At 41.4% G+C, this 27,349-nt stretch overlaps 1 protein-coding gene across 1 annotated transcript in view; it reads left to right on the top strand.

The window, feature by feature from the left end:
* MADD (MAP kinase activating death domain) overlaps positions 1 to 27,349 on the top strand; it is a 99,568-nt gene that overhangs the window by 32,257 nt on the left and 39,962 nt on the right. The window contains exons 2-12 of the mRNA XM_058807845.1: positions 12,669 to 12,860; positions 15,358 to 15,972; positions 18,577 to 18,880; positions 19,240 to 19,371; positions 20,612 to 20,725; positions 21,404 to 21,484; positions 23,451 to 23,629; positions 24,205 to 24,440; positions 24,702 to 24,858; positions 25,818 to 25,921; positions 26,778 to 26,971. Coding sequence (XP_058663828.1) covers positions 12,799 to 12,860; positions 15,358 to 15,972; positions 18,577 to 18,880; positions 19,240 to 19,371; positions 20,612 to 20,725; positions 21,404 to 21,484; positions 23,451 to 23,629; positions 24,205 to 24,440; positions 24,702 to 24,858; positions 25,818 to 25,921; positions 26,778 to 26,971 — 2,178 coding nt within the window. The 5' untranslated portion in view covers positions 12,669 to 12,798. The remainder of the gene's footprint in view (positions 1 to 12,668; positions 12,861 to 15,357; positions 15,973 to 18,576; positions 18,881 to 19,239; positions 19,372 to 20,611; positions 20,726 to 21,403; positions 21,485 to 23,450; positions 23,630 to 24,204; positions 24,441 to 24,701; positions 24,859 to 25,817; positions 25,922 to 26,777; positions 26,972 to 27,349) is intronic.

Genomic DNA, 27,349 nt, shown 5'->3' with positions numbered 1-27,349 from the left:
GTGACTGGAAAGGTGCTTTTACTCCTTGGTTTGTAAACAGCAGATCCTGTTACTCTGCAAGACAATAGAATAGGAAATCCACTTTGTACTGGGCAATTTTATGTAAAGTCGACTATAAATCAAAAACATTTTCCCCTCAGAAATGTGTGTCACCACCTTGTTGTGTTGCTCGCTTTTATTGTCAGGTGGAGGAGGGGAGGAAAGCTTGGTCTGTGTCACTGTTTGTGTGGAGTCACGATAAAGAGGTGTTTCAAGAAATGATAAGCTTTGAAGGAAACTGATTTGTTTCTCGTCTTTCTTCTCTGTCATTCCCCCCTGAACTCCTCCATATACCACGCTGTTTTCAGTCATATGCAAAATAACATACATTATAAATTTGCAGCCCCATGGAGATGGGGCAGAACTGTCATCTGGCAATGTGTGGTGCTCTCCGTAGACAAGCCAGCCATTTTCTGTGTGTCCAGTGTGACTCTGGGCCAGCATTTCTGTTGGTGTGCTCTCAAGTGTCCTTGCTGTGCTCCTTGCACCATTGCTTATCTGCAAAAAGGATGCTACTTGTAGACACAAGCAAGAGGAGGGAAGATTTATTGTAGTGTCTTGAGGGTCACATAATCAAACCAAAGTCATCCAAATATAGGTTGTTTGGGAAGTGTCTCTATTTTTGGACTTTATACTGCTTGGACTTAAGCAGCTGTTTTGGATTGGGCACAAGATGCACTTGCTGTGTTCAGCACTAATGAAAAGCTGCAATCCTGACACATCCAAGAGAGCACTTCACATCCAACACAGCTAAAAATGCAGTTTTTACAGGATCTAATCTGGCCATTCCCTCACAGCATGTTATGTAACACTGAACTGATAGATCATTCCATCTATAAAATACTATTTTTGCCTTATTGTTGTATTGTTAGAAAATGCACAGCTTTTGAACACAGTTTAATAGACACTGTAATTAAATGCACACTTAAGTATCTTACTGTGTGTTTAACAAAATGCAAAATCATCAGCAAGTCTCTAGAATGCTTTTGTTTGGACAGTAATATAGCCTTGTCCTCACTAAAAGATCTTGTAGCTCCCTGTCCAGTGGTGCTGCAGTTGTATCATAAGTCTGGACTCCTGTGTTCTTACCAAATTAACAGATTTCAAGCTGTAAGCTTCAGAGTCCTACTGCATGGCTTTCCAGGTTACTGCTTTTAAAACAATTCTAAGCTTACTTGATGGGCAAAAAAGGAAAACAGTATCCTCCCTGAAAGTGCGTTGTCTACACAAAATGCATAAAATGGCCAAGACATAGTTCTAGGATGTGTGTTATGTGCCAAAGCTATGAAAGGTGGTGAACCAAATGCTGTGTGGAAATTAGCAAAAAAAAAAAAAGAAAAAAAAAAGAAAAAAAAGGCCTCTAGTTTAAAGTTTTCATGGAAAAACATAAATATATACCAGAGGGCAAACCTCTTCTTCAACTATGGTACCATTCTGTAACTCTTGAAAGCAAGCAGGGCATGTATGTAATGAATCACAGGATGTGCTGAGCTGGAAGGGACCCACAAGGATTACTGAATCCAGCTCCTGAGCCTTCACAGGAACATCCCCAAGAGCCACATCATGTGCCTGAGAGTATTGAGTCCAACTTCTGTCTGTTTTAGAAGGATTTGGGGGTCAGGGGAGTAAAAGTTTGGAGGATTTTTTACAGTAATCCTTGCCTACCTAGCCAAAGTAGCTTTTTAGGTTTTAGAGCATCAGGACTGATGGTTCAGTAGAAATGGTAGAAGCATCAGTGCATTTCAGGCCTTACTAGAACACTTGTTCATATTATCTTCCTGAATTAAATTAGTGTTGGCTTTGATTTTATCTGCCTTGGGCTCAGGGGCATAGAGGCTCATAATTTATAGCTTTTCCCCTCTCAAGCCATATCAAATACTCAGGTTCTGTATAGACAGGATATACTAGACATACTTCTGTCAAGATGTTCAGTCTGGTCTATTTAATATCTTTTGTGGTGAGTCAGTTGCAAAACCAAATATTTATAAAAACTTTGAGTATTAAATTAGAAAGTCTCAAATACTGCTAAATTCTAAGAGAATACATTTCTTCAAGGTTTCTAATTTCCAGCATTCCAGCTAGTAGATTTTCTCTGATATTCCTTTCCAGATACATTTGTTAGAAGAATGGCTTTCTTTTTTTTTGGGGGGGGGGGGGGGCGGGGATTGGTAGAGATTTAGTATAACAAATAAATTTAGTACAACATTTGTTATTTAGATAACAAATGGAGTAAAATACTGTGTCTTCCCTGTCATTTCACACTGTCATTTTTAAACTGGATTTGTCATCATACTCACAAGATGGTAATTGATACTTTTATGTTAAAACTTAGTACAGAGGCGAATGGTTCACTTACTTTCCATTAGGAAGGAATTGGAGACAGGCAATGCATATGTTACAACCCAGATGAATTCCTGCCATGTCCTTTGGCCCTGTTGTGCCTGCATTTAAGATATACTGCATTAAATTTCAGGCAGTTATTTAGTGCACTGGTAAAAAGTAGAGATGCAGCTTCTGATTAGAGATTTGTGACAATGAGGAAAGGATTTACTGAAAAGGAATGAAAGAGCTTGATATGCAAGATTAATGTCATGTCCCCAGTTTAAAGAGCTTTCATCTACCTCAAACTATGAGTTTTTGTGAAGTGAAAGGATTGCCAGTGACCTAATAAGAAACAAAGTGAAATAAAAATGAACATCATGAAGCATCACTTAGAAAGGAATGTATTTTAGTGGGATAATCTGTTAATCTGTGGAATAATTGTGATATTTCTTTTGAAGACAGAATGCTTTGCTGCTTTTCTTTCTCTGCTGTGAGAGCTGTGAAGAACTTCAGTCAATCTACTGCTCACTCTTGGTGGCTGAACCTGTATAATTTGGCTGGTCTTTGCTCTGTTGTTGGAGCTGGAAAATAATTCTAGAGGAGCTAGATTCTCTGTCACTGGATCTCCTTAAACCTGTCAAAACAACATGGAAGTTACTGTTGAATATTGACAAACATGCTCCTGATTTCTGTCGTGGAATAATGATAATGAGCTGAAACCCCAAACCAAGCAAACTGGATAGCTGACCCATGTACTGCCAGGAGCTCCCAGATGGGGAGGTTGTGCCCAGAAACCACTGAATTGTGAGAGGTTGTGTTCACTTTAGATCACTGCTGCTAGCAGGACCCTTGCAGGGATTTAGAAATAAGAAGTGCTGCTTACATATGCCTAAATTACCTAAGCTGAGGCGGTTCTCATGCTGTGATCCCAGCCAATGCAGTTAAATGAGAGCCTTGTGCTTCTGGGTTGCTGTGAGAAATAATGCATCAGAGTAGCAGCAAGGAACGAGGTTTTATGGTTTTCTGTTTCTTCTGCTGTCTTCATTATTTCAAAATAGCAGCATTCCTCAAAACAGAGCTGGTCATCATGTTGCCTTTGATTTACCTGGTAATATTTGTCAGATATGGCCTTTTTGTTTTGTTTGTAACTAATCTCTAAACAGTTGTGACAATCAGGGAATTAACATTTGCTTCTTTGCGCAAGGGACAAAGATACGTTACTGTTAAATTTGTTATCTGATGACCTCCAGGAACTGTGTGTTATCTTTTGAGCAGAGCAGCCTTTTATTTCATATCCTGTTACTTTGTCACATCTGCAAGATCAGTGCCCTGGTTGTGTCCCGCTTCCCATTATATTCTGACTGAACTTGCCAATGTCAGTGTAAAACTTTTGATTGCCTTCTTGCCTGTAGCTTTGACACCAGCTTTCCTGGTCTCTTCTTGCCTGGGTATCTCGTCCTTGCTCTGGAAAGCCCTGGTGACAGGAGATGAGGAGTTGTGCCTCTGCCTGTTTCCCTGTCATCAGCTAGCAGGAGGAGAGGAGTGCTTTTTGTGACACAGATAATTAGGAATCAAAACCAGTACCCACCGAAATTTGCTGCAGCCGCGAACGCGGAGCAGCTCTGCTGGCGTGTCTGTTTCCTCTCGGTCAGCAGTTAAACTGCTCTGCTGGAGCCACGAGCTGGGCACGCTGCTTCTGTCCTCCAGGCCACCTGCTTTCTCCCCTCTCTCTTATTAAGTAGTCTTAGGACATGGCCAGCAGGGTGGTGTTTTCCCTCCCTCCTTTGCTGTGGTGGCTGCCCCTGCAGTGTCTGGAGGGAGCTCTGGGGAGCCCTTGCTGTGTCGTTTGCAGCTCCAACAGCCGCTTGAGGCGGTTCCTGTCTCTTCTTCGCTCTGAGCTTGCTTCCCCCAGTGTTTACGTGTGGGTGAGTCTGCCAAACGCACGCTTCTCACACCCCAGAGCTCTTGTAGAGAGAAAATGGGCTTGTCTCTTTTATTTCCTTTCAGTTTTGACCAGCTGGTACGATGATTTATCACCAAAATTAATAGTAGGATTGGTTTGAGAGCAGGAATTTCTGGTCTCCCACAGTGTTGATGAAGAGTAGGGGAAGGTGTGTAGAGGGAAGGAATAACAAGCAGGTGGCACACGTGGGGACACAGGCTGAGTGCTTCTAATACACAAGGCAAAACAAATGTGGGGCTCTGGGTTCTGAGGTGCTAACAACAGCCAAATGACTGGATTATTTAAAGTACTTTATTTTCTGGTTCACATTATCCTGAGCAATGTTTCAGTGTTTCCACACTGCTTGTGATCATTCCCCCTCCTCTGTCTTACAAATGGCTGTAATTTATTATTGGGATCCTGTTTGTCTGTATGACCGATTTCCAGGAAAGAGTTGAATGTGCCTGTATCTGTATCTGGTGGTGGTGATGCCATGAGTGATGTCTCCTGGCCCAGAGCTGCTCACTGTGGCTGGGGGAGGTGCCGTGGCAAGGGAAAGCACTGAATAATTTAGCAGTTGCAGCTGCATCCAGCAGTTCTCTCAAATGTCACATGCTTTGTTGTTTTCTTGTTAATTTTTTTATGGCTGTACATTTACACTATTTGGTTTTTGGAAAAACCCCTCTGGTGCCTGCATTATGGGAACTGTGGTGTACTGCTCAAATTCCCAGCAGAGGGCTGGGAATGGAAGCATCCTGTGGTTGCTGGGGTCTGGGCTGCGCCAGAAGCAGCACCAGCGTTTCTCAGCTCAAAGCTCACACCAAAAGCACTTCTGGTTTGGTAAAGAATGTAATGCTGTAGTGGTTGCAGGTGGTGTGAAGCTAATTGGGCTCAGGGGCATTGTGTGGGCTTTGGTTTGCCCTTCCTTCCTCCCACTCCTTCTCCTTGCAAAATATTTAAGTGCAGATTTGAGGATCAGCGAAAAGCTGATGATGTAGAGAAAACGAGAAGGCTCTTGTATTTGGTGATGGTGATGTTTCACAAGGGGGGCAAGAAAGGACAGACTCCAAAAGAGTTGGCCTTGTGTTACTGTTCTCTCATGCAAATCTCCGGAGATGATTTTTTAATAAGAGATGAATTTAAATTCAAACAGTGTAGAGCAGGAGAACTGGCCAGATTGGGAGAGGGTTTTTATGCCAGAATTTGTTCTATGATTCTATAGAGAGTGGTGCCCTGCACAATGATCCTGCCCAGGAAGGATCATGAGAGAGATGTTTCATACAGTAAAGGAGGGGAGGAGAATAAGGTCTTTAACCTAAATTGAAGAGTGTGAAATGTCCTGTGGCTGAGGCTTAAATCTGTCATCTCCTTCCTTTTAGGAAGCAGAGTGCTGTAAAAGAGTGTGCTTTTCCTGCATTAGGTTACTGTTGATGGTTTTCCCCAAGAGTGTAATGGAATAAAATGGATAGCAGTATTTGCATACCGTTCTTCCTCACATGCTTATCTCTTGTTGCTCATTCAAGCCCTGGTCACGATTTTTTTTCATGGCTTTCAGGTACTACCGGTGGGTGCAGCTGTGGCTCTGTGGGGCAGGTGCTGCTGGAACCTCTCCTTTGCCTTTGCTGCTGCCTGCAAGTTCCTGTTAGGATTGTGTGTTTGTGTTAGCACACTGTGCATGTTCTTTCTGTGCCTGCACTGCGTGTTTGTGGAAGCATCCTGTGGGTGCCTGGGTAAGCGGATTTTGTCGGCTGTGGTTGGTAACTCAGCTTTCTGTGGGCAAGAACGCCTCCTGATACTTGTAGTACTCGTGGCTATGGCATGCTCACGGACTGGGGGGTGTTTAGCATGCTGCAGATACTGTGCTATCTCCTGGCCTGGGGCCTGCAGGTGCCAGGAGGGCTCTGTTTCAGCGCTGACCCCAGGCAGTCCTTGTGTCTGGGTGAAGCTTGCTGGTAGTGTGGGCAGTGCTGGGAGCTTTGCTGCTGGAGCAGAGGGGGTGGAGCGCTCTAGCTGCTCTATAAATATACCCGACAGGCTGAAATCTGGGGACTAAAAGATTGGGTTGCTATGGTGATTGATCTGAATCAGATTACCTGTGGGGCTGTTCTCACAGCGTGTGCATGTGTGGTGACTGCATGGTTTTGCATGTACAGCAGGCTGCTTTAGCCAAGCTTTTGGCTGAAGCAGGGAGGAGAGAGGAAGCAACACTGAAGGGCTGACATATGGCAAGGACGGGGAAATCTGTCACTATAGCAACCAGGAACCTGAATCAGTCCAGCTTCACTCCGTGATACTGTGGAAAGGTTCCCATCTGTGTGCCGTGATACTTCTGTTTGTGGAGCAATTCTGGTCATTTTCAGTCTATCTGTCAGCACCCCTGCCCATGCTACTTCCATTTTGCTCTTGACAACTAATGTGGAAGCTAAAGATGCTTGACTGTGTCAGTTCTGTTTTCAGAAGGCAAAGAGATAATATTGCTTTTAGAATTTGCCTGCAGTCCTGTTCTCTACTGGGTGATTTCTTATGCTTGGAGCTATCCCCATGGCATTTTGCAGAATCACACCTATGTTATAGGTTAGCCATGCTAGATAAATATGTCACTGTCTGTTTAGGTATGCTTGCAATTCTTTGAAAATGCTTTTTTTTTTTTTTTTTTTTTTTTTTCTCCAGAGTGCAAGTATCTTCTTAGGAGTCACAGTTTTGGCATGCACTGCTGCCTTGCCAAGGTGCATGGTAACAACACACAAAGCAGCTGCACCAGTATAGCAAGTCCATCAGGTCAGATTTTAGAAATTGTTCCATGTTCTGCCAGATTCTGGAGAAAGGGAAGTGTTCTCATCTCTGCTGTTGTCTGTTTCTTGTATTAGCAGAAACACTGTAGTATGAATACTGCCTGTCTGCTTTTTTAAAAGTTTAGTACAAGCAAAAATAGCATGTGCTATACCAGAGATAATGTCTGGCATCATTTGAAACACACTTGGAAGAAGAAGTAACTAAAATTTCAGTGGTAAAGATTCCATAAAGATTATTAAAATGTCTAAAGACATAGCTACCATGAACAGTTCATACTGGGCTTCAAACCATGTTGTTTCCAGTTCAGCAGTGAGTGGAGTTGCTGCTCACACAGGTGAGGTTGGCTGGTCCTGAGGTACTCACACCTATTTCTCATAGCTTAGCAGATAGGTCAAGGTGTGTGATGTGAGAAAAAGAAACATAAATCAGTCCAAAGGTGGGCATTGAAACTCCTGGCCCTATCTGTGTTTGTTTCAGTGCTTAGTTTAGTTCAATTGGTGAGCCTGCAGTTCACAGAAAACAATGCACTAAGGTCAGCATAGTGGCTATTAGAGCTGAACTCAGTACAGACTGTCTTGGCTGAGAGTAAATAGAAATTCAGGATGTTCCAAGGAAACGAAAAATTTAGTTCTTTTTGAACGTGACTAGAAATCTGGTTTTTCACAAGGTGAAATGTCAGCGAACCGTAATTTATGTGGATTCTGTCCTATAATTTATTCTGTCTCCTTCACAGTTTCCTCTTTTTTCTCTTACAAATTAATGTCCCGTGTATGCTCATCATTCAGTCAGTGTGCAAATTGAATTGTATGATTCTGATTTTTATTCTAAAGGTATCCATGCACTGGTGAACTGTGCAGTATGATCTTTTACCAGGTAAAAACTGGAGGTAATGAAAGAAGAAGCCTTTCTGGTCCCATCTTAAAGCATGGAAGAATTGTAAGGAAAGCAGGGCTTAGCACCTTCCTGTTGGAAGTTAATCTGTTGTCTTCATACCATTTTTGCAAGCAGTGATGTAAATACCTGCCAGGCATCATGCAGGTCAGTGTAAGCCTGGCCCATCAAAGCTGGGAGCCTCTGTGTGAGGAAAACAGCTGCAGGTGAGTGTGGTGAGTTGTCCTTGGCTGGATGCCACTTGTCCACCAAGCCACTCTATCACACCCCTCCTCAGCAGAACAGGGGGAAGAAAATAAGATGGAAAAAACCTTGTGGGAAAAAGTAAAGGCAGTTTAATAAAGCAAAGATTGCATTCATGGAAGCAAAGAAGGCCGAGAAATTTTATTATCCACTTTTCAGAAGCAAGTGCTGTCCAGCCATTTCTGGGAAGCAGAGCTTCAGTAGGCTTAGTGGTTGCTCCAGATAATAAATGTTTTAAATAATGGATTCTCTGCCCTTCTCCTCTCTCTTAGGTTTTTCCTGAGCAGATGTGATATGGGATATCCTTCTGGTCAGTTGGGGTCAGCAGTCCTGGCTATGTCCCCTCCCAAGACTTTGCATACTCCCCAGCACTGCTGGGGGGAAGATGTTGGAGAGGCAGCCTTGATGCTGTGCCAGCACTGCTCAGCCATAGCCAAAACACAGATGTGTTGTCAGCATCCTTCCAGTTACCAGTGCACAGCACATCACTGGGAGGGCTGCTGAGGGGAAAATGACCTCCATCTCAGCCAGACCTCATACAGTGACACTGGTTAACAGTTTGTTATATCAAAGTTATTCTTAGGCTAAATTGCTTTGTTCCTCTATATAAGAAGACTCCTAACAAAGATTGAGGGCTCCAAGGGATAGATGAAATAGGATAACTGCACAACTCATTAGTCCCAACTCAACTTGGGACTAATGCAGGGCATGGCTCTGACACAGCCAGGGTATGGCTCTGACACAGTTTAGATGACTCTAAATTGGTAGAAAGTCTGCTGTGGTTCTTTCATGCTGCCCTATCCATTGTGTGCTGTGGTGCTTTTCATGAGTGTGTGTGTTTGTTTATATAGGCTTTTATTTCTGGGAGGACTTTAAATTGCAGAATACCATGCAGATTGTCCTCTAAGAAGTTGTGCTGCAACCTAAAATGTGGGTGTTTGGGGAATTTTTAAATGCAGAGTAATGCCAATAATAGAAGTGTTTGTTTTTTTGCACACTTTTTTCATGTCATGGTAACTGGTAAGCCGTGGTTTTGTGCTGGTTCTTGCTTTTTGTCCTTGTGCCTAGGCTACAGTGCCAGCTTTTACTGGTGAGTATTGCTGACAGCTGCTACAGTGGGTAGGTAGTGTTAGTTCTCACCAACCCGTTCACTGTCCATATAAGTGCTTATTTCAGTTTTGGTGTTGTCTGAGACATGATCTGTTGGTGCAGTATTTTTCTGTGGTGGGCCTTCCCTTCTCTATTTTTCTTCTTTTCTAGAGATGAAATAATGGGAAGTCTCTTCTCAAGTGCTGCTTAAGGATTCAGCCTTCAAAAGGCTGGTTCCAATATGTTTGCAAAGAGAAAAGACACTGCACAAGACTTTTAAGAGAAAGCAATGTAAAGTTAAAGCAGTTTGAGAGAGAGAAGAGGTTTTGACATATCAACCATCTTAGAGTCAAGATAATTTCTTGGTTCAGGTCCAAATTCCGACATGAAAGAGGAAAAATGAAGTATCTCTTGGTTGTTTGATCTATTTCTGTCCTAATGTACTTAGTCTCTAAAATCTAGGAGGATGATTGGAAGGATGATAGGAAATCTCTTAGAAAGAAACTACTTTACCTCTGTATTGCCTGTAGAGGTGCTGTCTGTGGTTCTGTGATCACCTGTGTTCAGTCAAGTCTTCCAGATTCCCTCAACTGCTTTCTCCTACCTTTTCTTTGTGCCTGCACAAGCATTTGTGGGGTCACTTGGTGAACGAAGTAAAAAAAAATAACCTTGTGAAAACAAAAGCAGGGAGGGAGAAGAAGGGGGGGCTGTTAGGTTTAGTCTGTATCAGTTCCACAGTCTGTTTTGCCCTGTAGCTGCACACACTCTTCTGCCAGCACAGGGAACAGAACGATACTGGCCTGAAAGGAAGCTTTTGCCAGATAGGGAGGGGAAGGCAGGGCTGGGATGCCTGTTTGTGTTGCCTTATACAGATCATCATCTGTGGTGTCTGATTCCAAGCAGGAGTAGGAAGACGAGTTCCAACAAATTCTGGTGCAATACTCTTCTAAGTGCTGTCATCAGCCATTGCTAGATCTCTGAAGAAGCCAGAGATTGAATAGAGGAAGGCAAAAACCTACACTTGGTTCTAATTCTTCTACCTCTTGCTCCAATCCAACAATAAATTATCTTCCCAAAAAAGCCTTTGTCTTCTTATGTCTGACTGTAACTGTTGTGTTGTTATGTATAGTAAATCAATAAAGGTGACTCTGGAAGCCCTGGCACATCTGCATCAGTCTGGTCTCCCTGGTACTTGTGTTTAAATAGAAAGTGGAAAATGGAAAGTGCTCAGATATTTTTTTAAAAAATGGACAGAAACTTCAGTGTTTGATGTCAGTGGGTGGTAGCTTCAGCCATTCCAGGGATATTATAAGCCCTGCATATATTCCTTGTACTTGTCTGCTCAGATATTCTTGAAATTTCATGATTTCTAAGACCTTCATAATGCATACCTTGCTAACTTCTTTGCAGGGCTGTGGGACATGTGTAGGGAATTGCAGTCATAAGACAAATGCAGTGTATTTTCTCCACCTTCACTGAGGGGTTAGGTAGCCTCTGTTTTTGAGGAAAAACATCTTTGATTACCACTAAGTAGCAGAATTTCCTCAAAGTCGTACTTCTAGGTATGCCCCTGTCTGTGACTGAGCAGTTTGTTCTTTAAAGAGTTCTGGGGAAAGCCATTTGGAAAGAAAACAGATAGAGTCGTTCTTCAAAATGGAGACAAAAAGGACCACTTGATATTCCAACTTCATATTGTTCCTCTTAAGTTTTTCTGTGCCAAGATATTTGCAGAATATCAAGGATCCAGAGCCTTTCCAGGACAGATTCTACAGTGTTTTCAATAATATCATTAAAATGTAGAAACAGAAACTTTGCTTCCTGTGTCTGTATTTTCTCTGTTGTTCAGAGAAGATAATTTACAACAATATTGCTGCTCAGAGAAGATAATTCATACTGCTGTTACTTAGGACTCTACAGTAACTGTAGTTGAGGATCTATTAAAAACGTGCCACAGTTTCACAAAATGTGGGATTTTTTATGTGTGAGGCTTTAAGTTTCTTTCAGTTTATTACTCCTTTAATAGTAGCTACTGACTAGTATGATTTTCCTTTTTTATAAATTGCATATGTGCTTTTTTGTTCGTACTGTTGTAATGTTTTTGTATTCTTACCGCTGTTTGGAGGGCTAATGAATAAAATTTCCCTACTGTGTATGTGATATGTTTACATCCTGCCTTAGGATGTAAACATGAACTGAAATGGAAACCTTATTCTGAATATGTCCCAGAAAGCAATCAATTAAGTTTTTAATGTAAAATAGCTCTTGTTAAAAAATCCATTGGAATACTTAGTAAACTTCTAGAATACTCTGAGCATCTCTGATTTTTTGAGTTTCTGAGACCTTTCAATTTCATGAAGTGTCTGTTTTCAGGTTGGTTTCAAACACTGTAGGGAACACTGTAATGTGGAACTGTACTCCTTTTTAAAAAACTTTTTTTTTTCTCCCTGTTCTTTCCTGAATTCTGTGAACTAGGAATGGTGGGATTGGAAAGAATTATTTTCTGGATATCTATTGAGCATAATTATTGACAAGTAGTAATGCTGCAGTGTAATCTCAGTTTTACCAAGAAGATGTTTCTATCATAAAGTACTCAGAGAAATTTGCTGCAGGAGGCATGGGTATCAGGAGTAAGGAGTGAAGTTAAACAAGATAAATGGAACTGAATGAAATAAGTGAAAAACCCAGTATGCTTTACAAGATGCACTTTTGCTATTGTAAACTGCAATTCTGTAGAACTGCAGTTCTGTATCTGTACAGAAAAGGTGTTAGAGATCACAGTCTTTGGGAATTGTGGAGATCATTCCTGCTGACAGCCATTTGCAGGTTTGGGATGGTGAGATGCATTTTATCAAATTGGTTTTCTGGTGTTATGCCTTCTTTAGTTGTTCTGTTTATCCCACAGCTAAAGCTCAGGTTGTGGTTTTTTTTTTTCCTTCAGTCTTGCCAGTTGAAGCTCCTTTCCCAAGCACTCTTAAGATCTTATGGATTTGCCCAAGCAACACACAAACCATGTAATGAGTAGCTCCTTGACAGTGGTAGGCAGCTTTGTTGGTCTGTGTTCTCCCTTAGAACAGAATCATAGCATCATTCACCTTGGAAAAGACCTCTAAGATGATTGACTCCAACCATTAATTCTTGAGATACTCTTGTACTTTTTTGTGTGTTTTTCATCTCTGCTTTTGTGGGCATATGGCTGTGTTTTTATACTCATGAAGACAGAGGTTGTGGATGACCATGACTTCACCGAACGTAGAGGCTTTTTGGGAATATAATTAAGGTCATGAAGTTGCTTGTATGTCTTGGGTATTCCTGGCTGTGCTTTTGACACTCTTGCTTTTCTTGGTTCTAGATTGGACTTGGCAGACTGTTCCAAGCAGATTCTGTTCCCCAAGGCAGCGATCACAGCTGATGGGATAGCTGACCACTGGATCAATGAACAGGAATTCCTTGAGATGACATAGGGAGGGGCATCGAGCACAATGGTGCAGAAAAAGAAAATCTGCTCTCGGCTGCTTGACTATCTTGTGATCATTGGAGCCAGGTAATGTGAAACAGCCTCAGCAGAGCTTTTGCTTGGGCAGTAGAGTGGGGATAAATAGCCTTGCATCCACTGATGAAACCTTCCTGATGCTCAGGAATTGCTGTCTGAAATGTGTGCAGAATGCTCCCCTAAGGGGAGCACCTACTTGAGCCAGGGCACTTCTTGAAAGACACTAGTGAAGTCAGAATTGAATTTTTTAACTTGTGGTCTTTAGACTTCTTTTCAAGGGTCTGCAGAGGGTGACTAAGAAAAGCTAATTTAACTATCACTCTCTGGTAGTCTTTGTGTCTGAACTTTGCTTCTACTGGCATCAGGACAGAGGGATTCACAAATTGAAAACACTGAAAGCTAAAGACAAGTAAAATACAGGTTTTCTACTACTTTTATTACTATTAATGTGCTAGTAGTAGAATAATACTACTTTTCTAGCTTTTGAAATGTAGTCTATAAACTCAGTTTAAAAAAAAATCTGAAACTTGCTTTACTTGGCTGTTTTTCCCTGTAATACTTATTTATCCTCACAGGAATGACATGAATGCTTTCTTGTTTTAAAGTCTTATTAATAGATAAAATGTTATGCATATTTACTTAAAGCACATATGAAATGCAGGGTCGATGTGTTCTGTTTGTCAAACATAGAGATGCTCAATAAATGTTATTTTTTCCTTATTCAAAGTTTATGCAGCAGCCTTCTGCAAATTCTATGTAATGGATGTATCCTAAAGTCTGTTTTGCTTTCATTTCTAAATATCAGTGGTTCATGTGCATCAGCCTGTTGCTGTACCTCTTGCTTTCTTTTCAGAATACTTTGAATGTAATGTTTTAATAGGCTGAGTGGAGGAAATGACGTAATCCTGACTAATAGTTATTTTATTTTTGCATTTTACAGACTGAATACTATAATGGTTAAATACTTCTGTCTGTAGAAAAACAACCAAATTTTCTATATGTCACCAACTAGGAAGAGGAGGGAGAAATGTTAGCTGCCTCCTCCAGTGAAGCTTATAGTGTCTGATGTTCTCACTTAGAAATTTGCTACTATCACTTCTGGACTCTTACAGTTCTCTTGCTTTTTGCCAGCCCATGCTGTTAGGCTGCCCCTGCTGTCTTGTTTGGCACTTTGGCAAATGCTTGTGATGAAAGATGGAGCTGACTGAAACAGCCTCTCCTACAAAGCCCTTAGGAGCTCCTGTGGCCTTTACTGTTACATCTTGTTATCCACTGTGCACAAACAACAATACTTTTTGGAATTGTTGGGTTCAAACTTTCCCAATGTCTGAGAAAACTCTGTCCTTGTAGCTACAATATTACATCAGAGGCACAAAGTGGTGATACATGCACTCGTACTTTGTTGATGTCATTTTTTGGACCATTTGCTGCCAAATAGACTCTCTAAATAGTAGCAGCATTATTTGACATTTCTTTTTCAGCAGATGATGCATTAATTGTGTCCATTAGCATATAAAAACATTTTAGTGTTTCTCTTTTTTTCATACAGTATTTCAGTATCTAAGTTTACAGGCAGTATAAATCTTGTTACCAGTTTTGTTATGAGAGCATATTTACTTGTTTTAAATAAAACATTAGTTTGGAAGAGTTAGTCAGCAGAGCTATTTACACCAGTGATTTTCTTTTGTAAATTGTGAGCATTCTATTACTACTTGTTTGAATTTTTTCACATCTCTTATATGAGAAAAGCAAGTGTCATTTGTATTTTGAAATAGGCAAAGGCATAATATCTTGAAAGAATCTAGTGGAAAATTAGGAAACAGCAGTTTAGCCTTTCTGTCTTCATGTTTCTGTGGTGATTTGTAGTACAAAGATTAGTGAGTCACAGTGGTAAATAGCTGTGCATATTACCATGCAGTTTTTATATAAATTACACTTTAAATCCCAATCTGACAATCAAACACATATGTTTGTGTGGTTGCTAGAACTTTTAATGAAAGTGGTTTTAGGATGAGGTCCCTGTCCCTCTACTGTTGATCTGAGTTCTTTCCTTGTAAATTCTTGCTTTCCCAGTTAGGAACTGATACTGGATTTCTCATTTAATTTGTCATCTTGTTCATAATGGTTGAAATCTAGGAGCTTTTCCTCTGACTGTGTATTTGTGAAGGGACAATGTGTTTCCTACTGAAATGTTGCCCAGAGACCTGTGCAGTTCAATTAATTTTGAAAATCAAAGTCAGAGCAACATGACAATGCAGTGTTCTCCTGGGAACAACATATTCCTGGAAGGCCTTTTCCTAATCAGATTTGAACTGGCTCCTTGCGAATGACTGTATGGACTTAAACTTCTTTACTGAACCTTTCTGCCTTGCGCTAGTGAGGAGCTTTGCGGCTCATGACTGAGAAGCTACTTTCCATGGACAGTAGGGAAGAGAGGGAACAAAGATGAAGCTGAGTCCACAGGCTCTTGGCACATTAGTAGGAAGTTTGCAAAAATATTTGTTGCTGGTCAGCTATGTATGTGGTTTTTTGTTTGCCTCTTTTGTAGGCACCCGAGCAGTGACAGCGTCGCTCAGACTCCTGAGCTGCTGCGGCGTTACCCTCTGGAGGACCACGCAGACTTTCCCCTCCCACCCGACGTCGTGTTCTTCTGCCAGCCTGAAGGATGCCTGAGCGTGCGGCAGAGGCGCATGAGCTTCCGCGATGACACGTCCTTCGTGTTCACCCTCACGGACAAGGACACGGGCGTCACCCGCTATGGCATCTGCGTCAACTTCTACCGCTCCTTCCAGAAGCGAGTCCCCAAGGAGAAGGGAGAGGGTGCGGGGGGACATCGAGCTCGAGAGGGACAGAAGGTCCCTAAAGCTGCGGATGCATCAGCGCCCCAGGAGGAAGCGGGCACCGAGAGTTCAGAGAGCGGCTCTTCGCTGCAGGCCCCCAGCGCGGAGTCTACCCCTGACGTGAACCGATCCCCGCGCAGCAAGCGCCTGGCCAAAGGCAGCCATCGCTCTCGGAACAGCACTCTGACTTCTCTGTGCATCCTTAGCCATCATCCCTTCTTTTCCACCTTCCGGGAGTGTCTGTACACCCTCAAGAGACTCGTGGACTGCTGTAGTGAGAGACTGTTGGGCAAGAAGTTGGGGATTCCGCGTGGGGTGCAGAGGTATGTTGAGAGGGAAGAACTTTTTCCTCCTACTGTTTGTGTTCAGTGCTGCAATTTATTTGCACAGTAAATTGTGGCTCCAGATGTGGTTGCAGAAGCCGCCAAACACCAAGGGTTGGCCTTTTTCACTGTTTTAACCCAGGTTCACAGTAGGAAAAGAAAAGTTTTATAACAATTTTTTTAAAACTTCTCTCTCTGATTCTGTAATCTGGTATGATTTTAATTTTTGATGCACCTAAAGAGGCACTACCCTTCTGATGACTGAAGCTGAGTGCTTATGCTGCTACTGTTGCTTTGGCATTTAAGCTCTGTGGTAGTGTATGTCAGGACTGATTCTCTGGGAAATTAGAAACAGCCAAGAAATAACAGAGAGAATTTCTACTTGGGGCAGGAGGGAAATTATGAAAATGTGCTTAACAAGCTTATGAAACAGTCTGAACTTCAGCGTGGGAGAGAAAAGACTAGAGAAGCAGGATCAGCTGAAATAGGTCAAAGTACAATATTTGAAGGAGAGTGGGAGGAGAGGTAGAAAACAAAGTAGTTGTCTAGGAAACATGGGAATGGTTGTTGGTAACAGCAAATTGACAGGAACGTGGTGTATGTTTAATGTCATGTAGGAATTGTAACGTATTTGCTGTTGTAGTGTTGAATATGTAACAGAAGGTGTTGCACTGTAGGGTATGGAAGGGACAATTCTTTATGTATTTCAGCCAAGGATGTGCATCTGTGCTAGTGTGCCTGACACCTTAGTTCCAGGATGGTGTTTTCCTCTCCAATGTGCTAACTAAATAGAAAAAGTATGAAATTAATCTCTGGAGAAGCAGGGGATTATCTTCAACAGTTTGAGAGACAGGACTGTGAGATAGTACATAATGTGAGTTAAGTAGCTTGGTACACTCAAAATTAAACTTGTCAAAAGCAAAAAATGACAGGATTATTATTATTATAATTTTTATCTTTATAAGCTCTTTACATTTTGCATGAAATGGTGAATGTGTCCCATTTATAGAGCAGTGGCCTACTTCTTGGGCTACTGCCCTGGAATAGTTCTAGGGGACTGTTCTGGGCTAGTATGACTGCATTAGCAGATTTAGCACTTGAATCCACTGATGGAGAATAAATTACTTTGTCAGAGCAAAACTTCCCCCCAATGGAAGTAAGTGTTAAGGAATGCTGTTTTGTCACTTGGTTTAGCCTGATAATTATTGAGGAAAAAACACCCCACTGAATTTCATGATTTTCCTCAATTTGGTGTTTGAATGACGTGTGGTATTTGAAAAATTTGCTCTTATTTGGCATAATATTTAAAGAGAATAATTAAGTGATAGATGAGGATAGCAAGAGACAGACTACTGAGCATACATCTCTGGGAAAAGTAAAGCAGCAGGTTTGAATTACCATGTGATTTTCTAGTGGTGACCTGGAAAAGTAGAATAGTTTTGAAGTGGTGGCAGAATAAAGGTGAAACTGAACCCTTACAGCTGGCAAAAGTGGAGCACACCTCTTAGCAGCCTAATGTCTTATGCATGACAAGTAGATGGAGGATGAGTGGAGGATGAGAAGCATCACAGTTCCTGAGAGGTGTATCATGTACTCAGTGTAATCTCAAATTGCCCTTATTTTGAGCCATCCAAATTTCTCTAATTATTCTGTCTTTGTGAAGCCTCCAGTGTTATAATATTTTTTCCTTTTATTTTATTTTTTTTTTAAAGTTGTGAACTGTAAGATAGAACCTCCAATTTGAACCCATAGCTTTCTAGGGGATCTGTTCCAATAACTTAAGATATTTATCAGGCTGCAGTTATTTGGAGAATGAGTACATTCTCACTGTGCTACAGGGTAAAGGGCTGAAGGGGACAAGGCTCTGTGCTTCCCTTGTCAGACCCAGTTTTGAGTTGTGAAGCTCTGAAGGCCATGAGCAGTGCTGTACATGCTTTTTGGCCAGCCTGTCTGTGAGCTGCAGGCTTGCAGATTGCCAGCTTTGGGTGTAGAGAACTTGCTGCTTGTTTTGCTAAGGTACCTAAATGTTTTCTACGCAGCTTTCAGAGATTTAGCTGAAATAAATCAATTTTTTCCATGGGTTATTCAGCTCTTAAGAATGATACATTGCAATTTAGAACAGAATGATAAAGGGTATTCTATTATGCTAAAACATCTGGAAGATCTTGGATGTGGCATATTTTTATTATCTCAGGTTTAATTCCTACTCTTGCCAAGGTTTGTAGACTGCTAGAAGCAGAGTCCTGCAGTCAGTGTGCTACAGTTCTGGATGAGATAGGAGAGTGTCCTGTGTGCCTGCTGAATTTCAAGCGTGAGGGTGATGAGAGTTCTTCAGAGATCTGGACCTGACTGAATCCTTTAAACGCGTGAATGAAGTCTGAAGTGACATCCTTGTGTTGATTCCTGCCACAGAAAGATTTATTCTTCTTCACATTGTGGGTTGTGTCAGTATGAATGCCTATCTTCCATTCCTTTGTGTGATCAAAGGTTTGTTAGTTGCCTCTTTTAATCCTTGGTGGATCTCCCCTTTCTCTGGAAGAATCTTGCAGAATGGCTGTCAAGTGAAGTTCTTGGAGTGTTAACCTTGGCGTTCTCCCTGTGCAGGGACACGACGTGGCGGATTTTCACAGGCTCCCTGCTGGTGGAGGAGAAGTCCAGCGCCTTGCTTCACGACCTGCGGGAGATTGAGGCTTGGATATACCGCCTGCTGCGCTCCCCCATGCCCGTTGCTGGCCAGAAGCGGGTGGACGTGGAAGTCTTGCCACACGAGCTGCAGCCAGCTTTGACCTTTGCTCTTCCTGATCCATCCCGCTTCACTTTGGTGGATTTTCCATTGCATCTGCCTTTGGAGTTATTGGGAGTGGATGCCTGCCTGCAGGTGCTGACATGCATCCTTCTGGAGCACAAGGTAAGAAGGGAAGATCATTGATCTTTGATAAGTATGTAGGAAGTTCTGCCCTCTTCAAAAGCAGGGTAGGCTGGATGTGTAGAACAGCTGTCTCTCTGCACTGTCTGGAGTGAATTTTGTCTGTGGAGGATGAGGGGAATAAATAGCTCCTTCTGAGGTTCCTGTTTTGAAAAGTTCTGTTCCCACTCATAAAAACACCCAAAGCTTGTTTTCAGACAGATTAGTGGAGGGTTACCAGTTCACAGCCATTGAATTTCAGTCTGTGGAGATCCCAAAATCTGTAATCTTTGTATACACCTGAGGGGAGTATTAGAAGTGAATGGTTGCTGCAGTGCTAAGGGGAGTTTCTTTGGTTGCAGGTTGTACTGCAGTCCCGAGATTATAATGCACTTTCAATGTCTGTGATGGCCTTTGTGGCCATGATCTACCCGCTGGAGTACATGTTCCCAGTGATCCCTCTGCTTCCCACCTGCATGGCCTCTGCAGAACAGGTACATATTTTTCCTTTATTGGTCTTTCACAAAAGACGTTTCTGTGATGTCTAAAATTCATATGGTTGTAGTCCTTTTTTCATTCACCATCTTTTCAGAGATTGTATCCAAGTCTGCCTTGCAAGGAACATTGCTTGAGTGTAACTATTTAAATCATAGGTAACACCATTTTTGTAGGATATCTTCAGAGCACACTCAGTGAATAAAATGATTTAAAGCAGTAATTCACAAACAATGAACTGAACAACCATAGATCAACAATATTATTATGATATTTACCCCCTTCCCCCTCTAAACTGAGTATTAAAATTTGTTGAGGAGGGTCCAGGGTAATACTTAAGGATGCTTGAGGGCTCTTTAATTCAGAGTTCAGAAACTATTGCCTGCAATCTCAGAAATATGAAGTGTTGTTTAGCTTCAGCTGGGAGCCTGGGTTTTGCCAATAGTCAGTTCTTTGCCGGAGCTCATTATTCTACTTGGAAAGATAGAATTCAAGCCATCTTACTACTTCAGTGCTATCATGAAATTGATGCTTAGATTTGTTCTTGTGCCACTCCTTGGAGGGGACCAACAGTTCTAGATTAAAAGAATAAATTAGCCTCCCAAGCCACTGGTCTCAAACTGCTATGTGCCTAGTTGATTTAAACCTTTTTCCTCTGTTTATTGCCTTGCCAGAAGCAACCTGAATTTGCCCATAAGTTTTCCACATACATTTGAAAAAATGTGTCTATCTTGTACTTCTTAGAGATGTTATTATTTTGAAACCAAACTACCACTACGAGCATAAGGGTAAAGTCCTTGTATGTGCCTATTTACAGTGGCACAGACTCAGTTTGAGCTGAGGATGTATTCATCCATGACTTCCTGCTTTTCAACTTAGGCTCTTACTCTGAACATATTTCTTTTTTGGACCATGATAGACACAGCAAGCTGTTTGCAAAGAGCTGTGTAGCCATATACATTATGTCCTGGGTGGCAGTGAGACATGAAACATGGGAGATGGAAATGTATTTTCTCCTAGATGAAAATTGAGCCTTGCTGAGTAGAAGCTTTTATTATTTTTTTTCTTTTTCTTTCTTTTTTTAATGCTTCCATTGTATGGTATTAATTACTTATTTATCAATGCATTTTCTGTTGTCTACTCTGCTATAAACATACTGTAGTCAGTAAATAAATATTTGGGAAGAACATGGTGATATCAAATGCAGATCTTGTCCTTAGTAAAGTCTGTCTTTCTCAGTTGCTTCTAGCCCCTACACCTTATATCATCGGTGTTCCAGCAAGTTTCTTCCTTTACAAACTGGATTTTAAAATGCCTGATGATGTATGGCTTATTGACCTGGATACCAATAGGGTAAGTGGCACACATAAGAAGTTATGGCTTTGTTTCCAGGAGCTGTGTACTGTCACCAGTGTACTCACTGAGAATGCAGTAATGCCTGGCCTCAGTCTGCCTTTGGCACTCCCATCTTAAACTTTAGGATTCCATTCCTTTTCCTGTGTCTCAAGGTCCCCATCCATGTCTTTTGCATTAGGCATCCTTTTTCAGTAATTGACCTGGCTATATCATTAGTAGGTGAATCCTCAAGCAAATGATAGAACTTTCTTCTTGGCTAATTGTCAGACTGGCTTATAGCCCTACTTAAGAAACCCAGTCTGTTAAGAACCTTCCCACAGGCTGTCATGGTTCAAGTGGGGATATGTATCTCACTTTCTACAAGGGTCTGAGCAAGGCTAATTTAAGGAAAATGTGAATAACATCATCAAATTGATGGAAAGTGTGGGTTGATTCAAATTTCTTGTTTTTGTGGTAAATGATAAAGTAACTTCATTGTTTATTATATTGTAAACATTAACAACCTTAAAGAAGTGAAGAGCAGGTGTCTGTCTGAGTCTGTGAAGTTTTTTATTTCTTATTTTACTTTTGTGTCTTTTATTCCTTGGTGTCTGGAGTGCTGGAGATTCTGGGGATTCTGTTTTGCAAATGACTACAGCTGGGAAATTTTTAGTCTGTTGTTGTGCTTAATTCCAGGTGATTGTTCCCACAAATGCAGAATCTTTGCCAGCACTGCCAGAACCTGAAGCTTCAGAGCTGAAAAAGCATCTGAAACAGGTAATATGCACTTTGGGGAAAGGACTCAGATGCAGCAGAATGTAGCATATGTAGTGTTGCCCAGTCTTCTGCTAGAGTGAATAAGAATGCAAGGCAGTGAATGTAAAGCTGAAATGTCCCTGTACACAACAGGTTGTTTCTTATTTGTTGTTTAAGGCCAACTTGTTTCCAGTCGATGCAGAAAGTTCCAGATCCCTCCTTTATGTTTGCCATGTGGGCTTTAAACTCTGACTTGATCCATCAAGCTATGATCATCTTTGTTTCCCCTCCATTCACAGATCTGTGTGTGAAGTGTCAGTCTCTCCTCTCAGGTCCTGCTAAGCCATTAATCAGCTTGGGTCATCCTGGCTGATCGTGTCAAGCAGGTTTTATCTCTTTATTTCTGTTTTCCTTATGCACGCTGCATGCAGTATCTGAAGGTAAAGTGTGCTACTAATGTGATGAGGTTTGCTCTTTCTCTTTCCTCATAGACCAGGAGAGCAAAGTGTCTAACCTCTCTGATATCCCTGTACCTGCTGTCAGCACAGATGGAAGTGATGTATTGCCTGGAGTTTTGTTAGATCAACCTCCCCCCACTGCTGCCTCACCCCCTTGCAATTTCAGGCACTATTTAGTAAAATTTCCTCACTAGTGCAAAGGTAAACTCAAGTATCAGAAGAACAGATTGCAATTTTTTTTAAGATATATTTAAAATTCTCAGTGTTCACCCAGATTCAGCTTACATTCCCTGCGTATTGCTATGGACATTGTTATTAAGGTTTTGTCATTGGCAAAGGAGTGCTGCTGGTACAAAGCAGACAAATTGTGGCCCACATTGTTAAGGTTAACACTTCTGTGTGCCTTTGGTTCTTAGAGTCAATAAATGAATTCCAGGATATCTGCTTTTAAACTGCTGTAGAAAGTTCTTAGCTGCATCATTAAGGACAACAGGCTTGCCTGTTTCAAAGTGACCAGATATGAATGTTTGGGGGTGGGGCAGTTATACCTCTTTCCCAAGATGTGTCTATTTTGTGGTCCGTTTCGTTTTCCTCTCATTTGTGATATTTGGTAGTAATAGATATTTTTTTTTCCTTCCATCTGTTTCTCTATGGTCATGTGTTCGTCTTGGCTCTGATGGGCTGCTGTGGTGTTATCATATGATCTTCCATCTTGCCTCCAGTGTCTGGTTAGCATGACTGCAATCACTCAGAAACAGCTGCTCACTCCTGACAACAAGGTTCTTTATTTTATTCTTTTCCCCACAATTTTCCATTTTACCCTTTTCTTTTGGAGTTTTTTTTTTAATTTGTTTGTTTATTTTGGTTTTATATATATATATTTTTTTTTTTAAGTGAAAAGATGAAGCCTCAGTGGCAAATGGGAAGAATGAGGAAGATTTAGGGTAGGTCTGGGTGTCCAGGACTGATTCTCCACTGTGCTGCTCCTTGAAGATTTTCTGAGGGTTGAAGTGGTATCTTTATGGACAGATAAAGGCTTCATTCCAATGGAAAGTGGAAGTTTTCAGGGATAAAGCAGGTGTTTGTGTAGAGGTGTCTCCACATTTTCCTGGAATATCAAATTACTGGTTGAATAGTCACCTTTAAGGGCAAGTTTCAAGGCCTCTAATTCCCAAGATGTATTCAAATTACACATGGAAATAACTCTACAAGCAGTAGAGTTAAGCAGTGCCATGCTACTAGTAGTCCAGTTAGAACTATCTGTTTTCATGTCATGAATGATCTAGCAAAGTTGAATTCTGTGCTACTCCTTGACTGGCTCCAGGACTGTTCCAGCATTGAGGAGATCATTTTGACAATCAGCACAAAGGAGGGGCTGGAGATGCTTGTTGACTCAGCGTGGAGGTGGTTTAAGAAGAATTAATGGAGCATGCATAATTGTTGCAATTGCCTAGAGGGCAGGGTAGCTCTGATCATTTGTTCCTTAAATAACTGTTCTTGCTGAATGTGTGCATAATGTCCTTCAATAGGCCCTGGCCAGCATGAGCCTGAATACTCAGCCAATTCTTAATCTAGAGAAGTTTCATGAGGGGCAGGAGGTGCCTCTGCTGCTGGGAAGACCACAGAATGATTTGCAGTCTACTCCCTCCACAGAATTCAACCCTTTGATCTATGGAAATGATGTGGACTCTGTTGATGTGGCTACCAGGTGAGGCTTAACAGGAAGGTGGCATTGAGTCTTCATAAAAGTTGGCACTTGAGGGCAGCACAAACATTTCCATGGATGAAACAGTATTGCAGATTCTCCTTGACATGCTGTGGGGAAAAAGAGCAGTAATTACAGTCTTCATCTCACACAGTTATGTTCATGCAGGTAATAGTTATATCTTGAGGTGAGGGTGTTTTGCTTCTTGCATTTTCCTGTAGATCATCCACTTTACCTGGATTTGTCACTCTGATATTGTATCCTCAGCTTAAATCACAAACCTTAACTACAGGAAAAAAAAATCTGCGGACTTAGTTGTAACCTCAGCTAGTAGAAACAAGAATGATATCCTTCACTGAGTGTTTGTGTTAAGATGGTGAATTAGAACAAAGTGGTTTTGGTTTGTATGGATTTTTCTTTTATTTTTTGCAAGACAGCTGTCTTCTAAGAAGAGGTAGGTTATCATTCTTCAAAGGTTTGAAACATTGTCCATGGCATACCTTTTAAGGGCTCTCTTTATTCTTTTTTCGTTCTGCTCTGTGTTTTTATCTAATGTATTGTTCTGTGTTTCTTTTTAGGGTTGCTATGGTGAGATTCTTCAACTCACCAAATGTTTTGCAAGGTTTCCAAATGCATACTCGCACTCTTCGCCTCTTCCCACGACCAGTGGTAGCCTTCCAGGCAAATTCTTTTCTTGCCTCTAGGCCCAAGCAAACACCTTTTGCAGATAAGCTTTCCAGAACACAGGCAGTAGAATATTTTGGAGAATGGTCGCTCAACCCTACTAATTATGCTTTCCAAAGAATTCATAACAGTAAGTGTTGGTCTTGCCTTTCCTGCACTTGGATGTAATGCAGGAGCTTAAAAACCCATGTGTTTCTCCCAGGTTAGCCCTGCTATTGGTGAGCTGCTCCTCCAATTAATTTTACCTCTTGTTTGATTATGGAAAAGTCTTGTAGGCTTCTTAAAGACTTCCCCTTTGTGCAAGACTTAGTAAAGGGTAGTGTCACTGTGAATGAAGCCTTTGACATGAGTAAATGAGTTTGGTTAATGCTCTCCTTGGTTTTTTGTGCAGACATGTTTGACCCAGCCCTAATTGGTGACAAACCCAAGTGGTATGCTCACCAGCTGCAGCCCATCCACTATCGAGTCTATGACAGCAATTCACAGCTGGCTGAAGCCCTGAATGTCCCAGCAGAGAAGGAAACAGATTCTGATGCCACTGATGACAGGTTAGTGGGGAACATGCCCATAGTCACATGAGAGTTATTTCAGATTGCTGGACCTGTCCTACTTCTCATTTGCAGCCTTTTCCTGTAGTCTGCCAGGCTGTTGTTTCATTTCTTGTCTGGGCAGAGTACTGACACTGCCCAGTAAATTTTCTCACTGCTCTGTTATCACAGCAAACCTCTTAATGCTTTGCTTGTGTATTCATTTAATGTGATTCTCCATACTTATTTTCCTGTTTTCTTTTGCTACCTGTATGCAACTTGACATTTGTCATTTCCTCACACCCTAATTGTCTTTTCTTCCATGCTGTTCTTTCTCAGGTTATTTTTGTTGCAGTATTGCAAATACTCCCACTCATCCTACAACTCTTTTAAATCTCTGTTCCCGATCCATAATTATGCAAAGCTTGTTAGTACTACCCACTGCCTGTGACCACATTGTGTGTTTAATAAAGTGAAAGGAAAGTTTATGTAGTAGTTTTAGGCCATATTTCATGGAGTTTTTGTCTAGTTTTATTCCCTTTCATTCCTTCCTGGTTTGTGAGATCTTTCAGCCTTGGACTTGCACGTATTTTGCATTCTGCACAGCACCAATGGTCCTAACAGAATGGAATTTATCACTAGTGTAAAAAGGAAATGCTTTTACTTGTGATTCCTAGTTCCCCTGAATTTGTCCTACATAAACACACATGTTTTGTGAATTAATATACTGTTCTCTACTCACTTATGTTTAGCTTCGTAACTTTACTAAGAGATTTTAAATGTCTTCCCATAACTCTTCACATACCTAAAAGTTATGGGTTTTGCTCTTACCTTTCATGAAGTTGGCCTGTGAAATTTGTTGGTAGCTACTATAATATGAGATTTTTGGGAGGTCCATGAAAACAGTGCTGATTCAGATCTTTAAGGCATCAGAGCCTGCTGTTGCTTTGATGCTGCCACTCATCTCTCTCTCGTGGCAGTGGCAGTGACAGCGTTGATTACGACGATTCAAGTTCCTCCTACTCCTCCCTTGGTGACTTTGTCAGTGAGATGATGAAATGTGACATTAATGGTGATACCCCAAGTGAGTAACTTTTGCTTTTACTTTTACAAGGTCCATATAGGTTCCCTTTCCTAATTAATCTGAAGCACTTTGGGAAAATGGCCTCCCCTAAATCCCTGAATCAGAATGAAGTATTGTCCCATTGTGGTCTTGCTCTGAGGTAAAAGTGTGTGGGTGGACTGAGAAAGGACATTTCTCCTGCTTACAACCAGCTTCCTCCAAACAACACTGTGAAGAGGAAGAACAGAAATTTTGTGCTGCTGAACAAAACTGGTTCACTGGATCTGGAAACAACCTGCTGCAGCCAGTAAATACTGTGCAATATGGACAGCAGAGTCTCTGAGACAGTGAGCTCTCTCCTGTCCCTGCATTTTGGTTCTCAGTGCTAGCTTTAAAGTATTGCTCTGTCCTAGTGGGGACAGAAAAATGCATTCTCTGTGGCTTATATGGAAGCTGCATAAACACTTACTTTGTTCAATATACTAAATCTAGAAGTCCCAAAACATTTCCTGTGTCCCAAGGACAAGAGGTAATAATCATAAGCTGCAACAAAGAAACTCTACTTGGATGTAAAGAAAAGAATTTAATGGTTATTGTAGTTGAATAGGTTCCCAGGATCACAAGGCTTGTAGAATGTCAAGCCTTGAAAACTTTGAAAACTCAGTGGGACAAAGCCCTGAGCAACCTGCTTTAATTTTGAAAGTGCTCCTGCTTTGAGGAGAGAATTGGATTGGATGACCTCCAAAAGTCCTTTACAACCTAAATTTTTATGCAAGTTGATTCTGTTGAGCAGTCCTCATCTTCTAGGAATATTTAGTTATATGGGCAAAAGGCTGAAGAAGGCAGTTTTGTTTAATGAATGATGATGTGTTTGCAGATGTTGACCCCCTGACTCATGCAGCCCTTGGTGATGCTAGTGAAGTGGAATTTGATGATTTTCAAGAATATTCAGGGGATCCTGATGAACAGACCATGGACAGTGAGAACTCCCAAGAGAATAACCAGCCTCGTTCAAGTTCCAGTACTACAGCCAGTAGCAGCCCCAGCACTGTCATCCATGGAGTGAATCATGTGTGTACTGAGATGAGTTCAGCCTCAAGATCAGCATATTAGGATATAAAGAATGGGAGAATGCACATGGTTCTTTCTGAGAAGGGCAAAAGCTATTAGAACTATGACACCATGCACAGATTTAATTGCATGCACACCCTGGATTTTCTGAGCAAGGTGGAGTTTGCTGGTATCCTCTTATGCTGGGATAGACCATTCCTGTACAAAAAGTTCCAGTGCATTGAAAAATGCATTAGCAGAGAGAAATGGTCCAGGTTGGGACTGCAGGAATTGCTTTTACAGAGTCTGGAAAGACCTGATATCTTTAAGGGAACAGGTAGTGGGGTGGGAAAACTCAAGAATTTGTGGTCTTTTAAGAAGAATGGGAACATGGTAATG

Source organism: Ammospiza caudacuta, chromosome 6 (assembly GCF_027887145.1).
Source record: "Ammospiza caudacuta isolate bAmmCau1 chromosome 6, bAmmCau1.pri, whole genome shotgun sequence".
NCBI classification, from domain to species: Eukaryota; Metazoa; Chordata; class Aves; order Passeriformes; family Passerellidae; genus Ammospiza; species Ammospiza caudacuta.
Note: the sequence above shows the minus strand (reverse complement) of the source record. Positions and strands in the feature narration are given on the sequence as shown.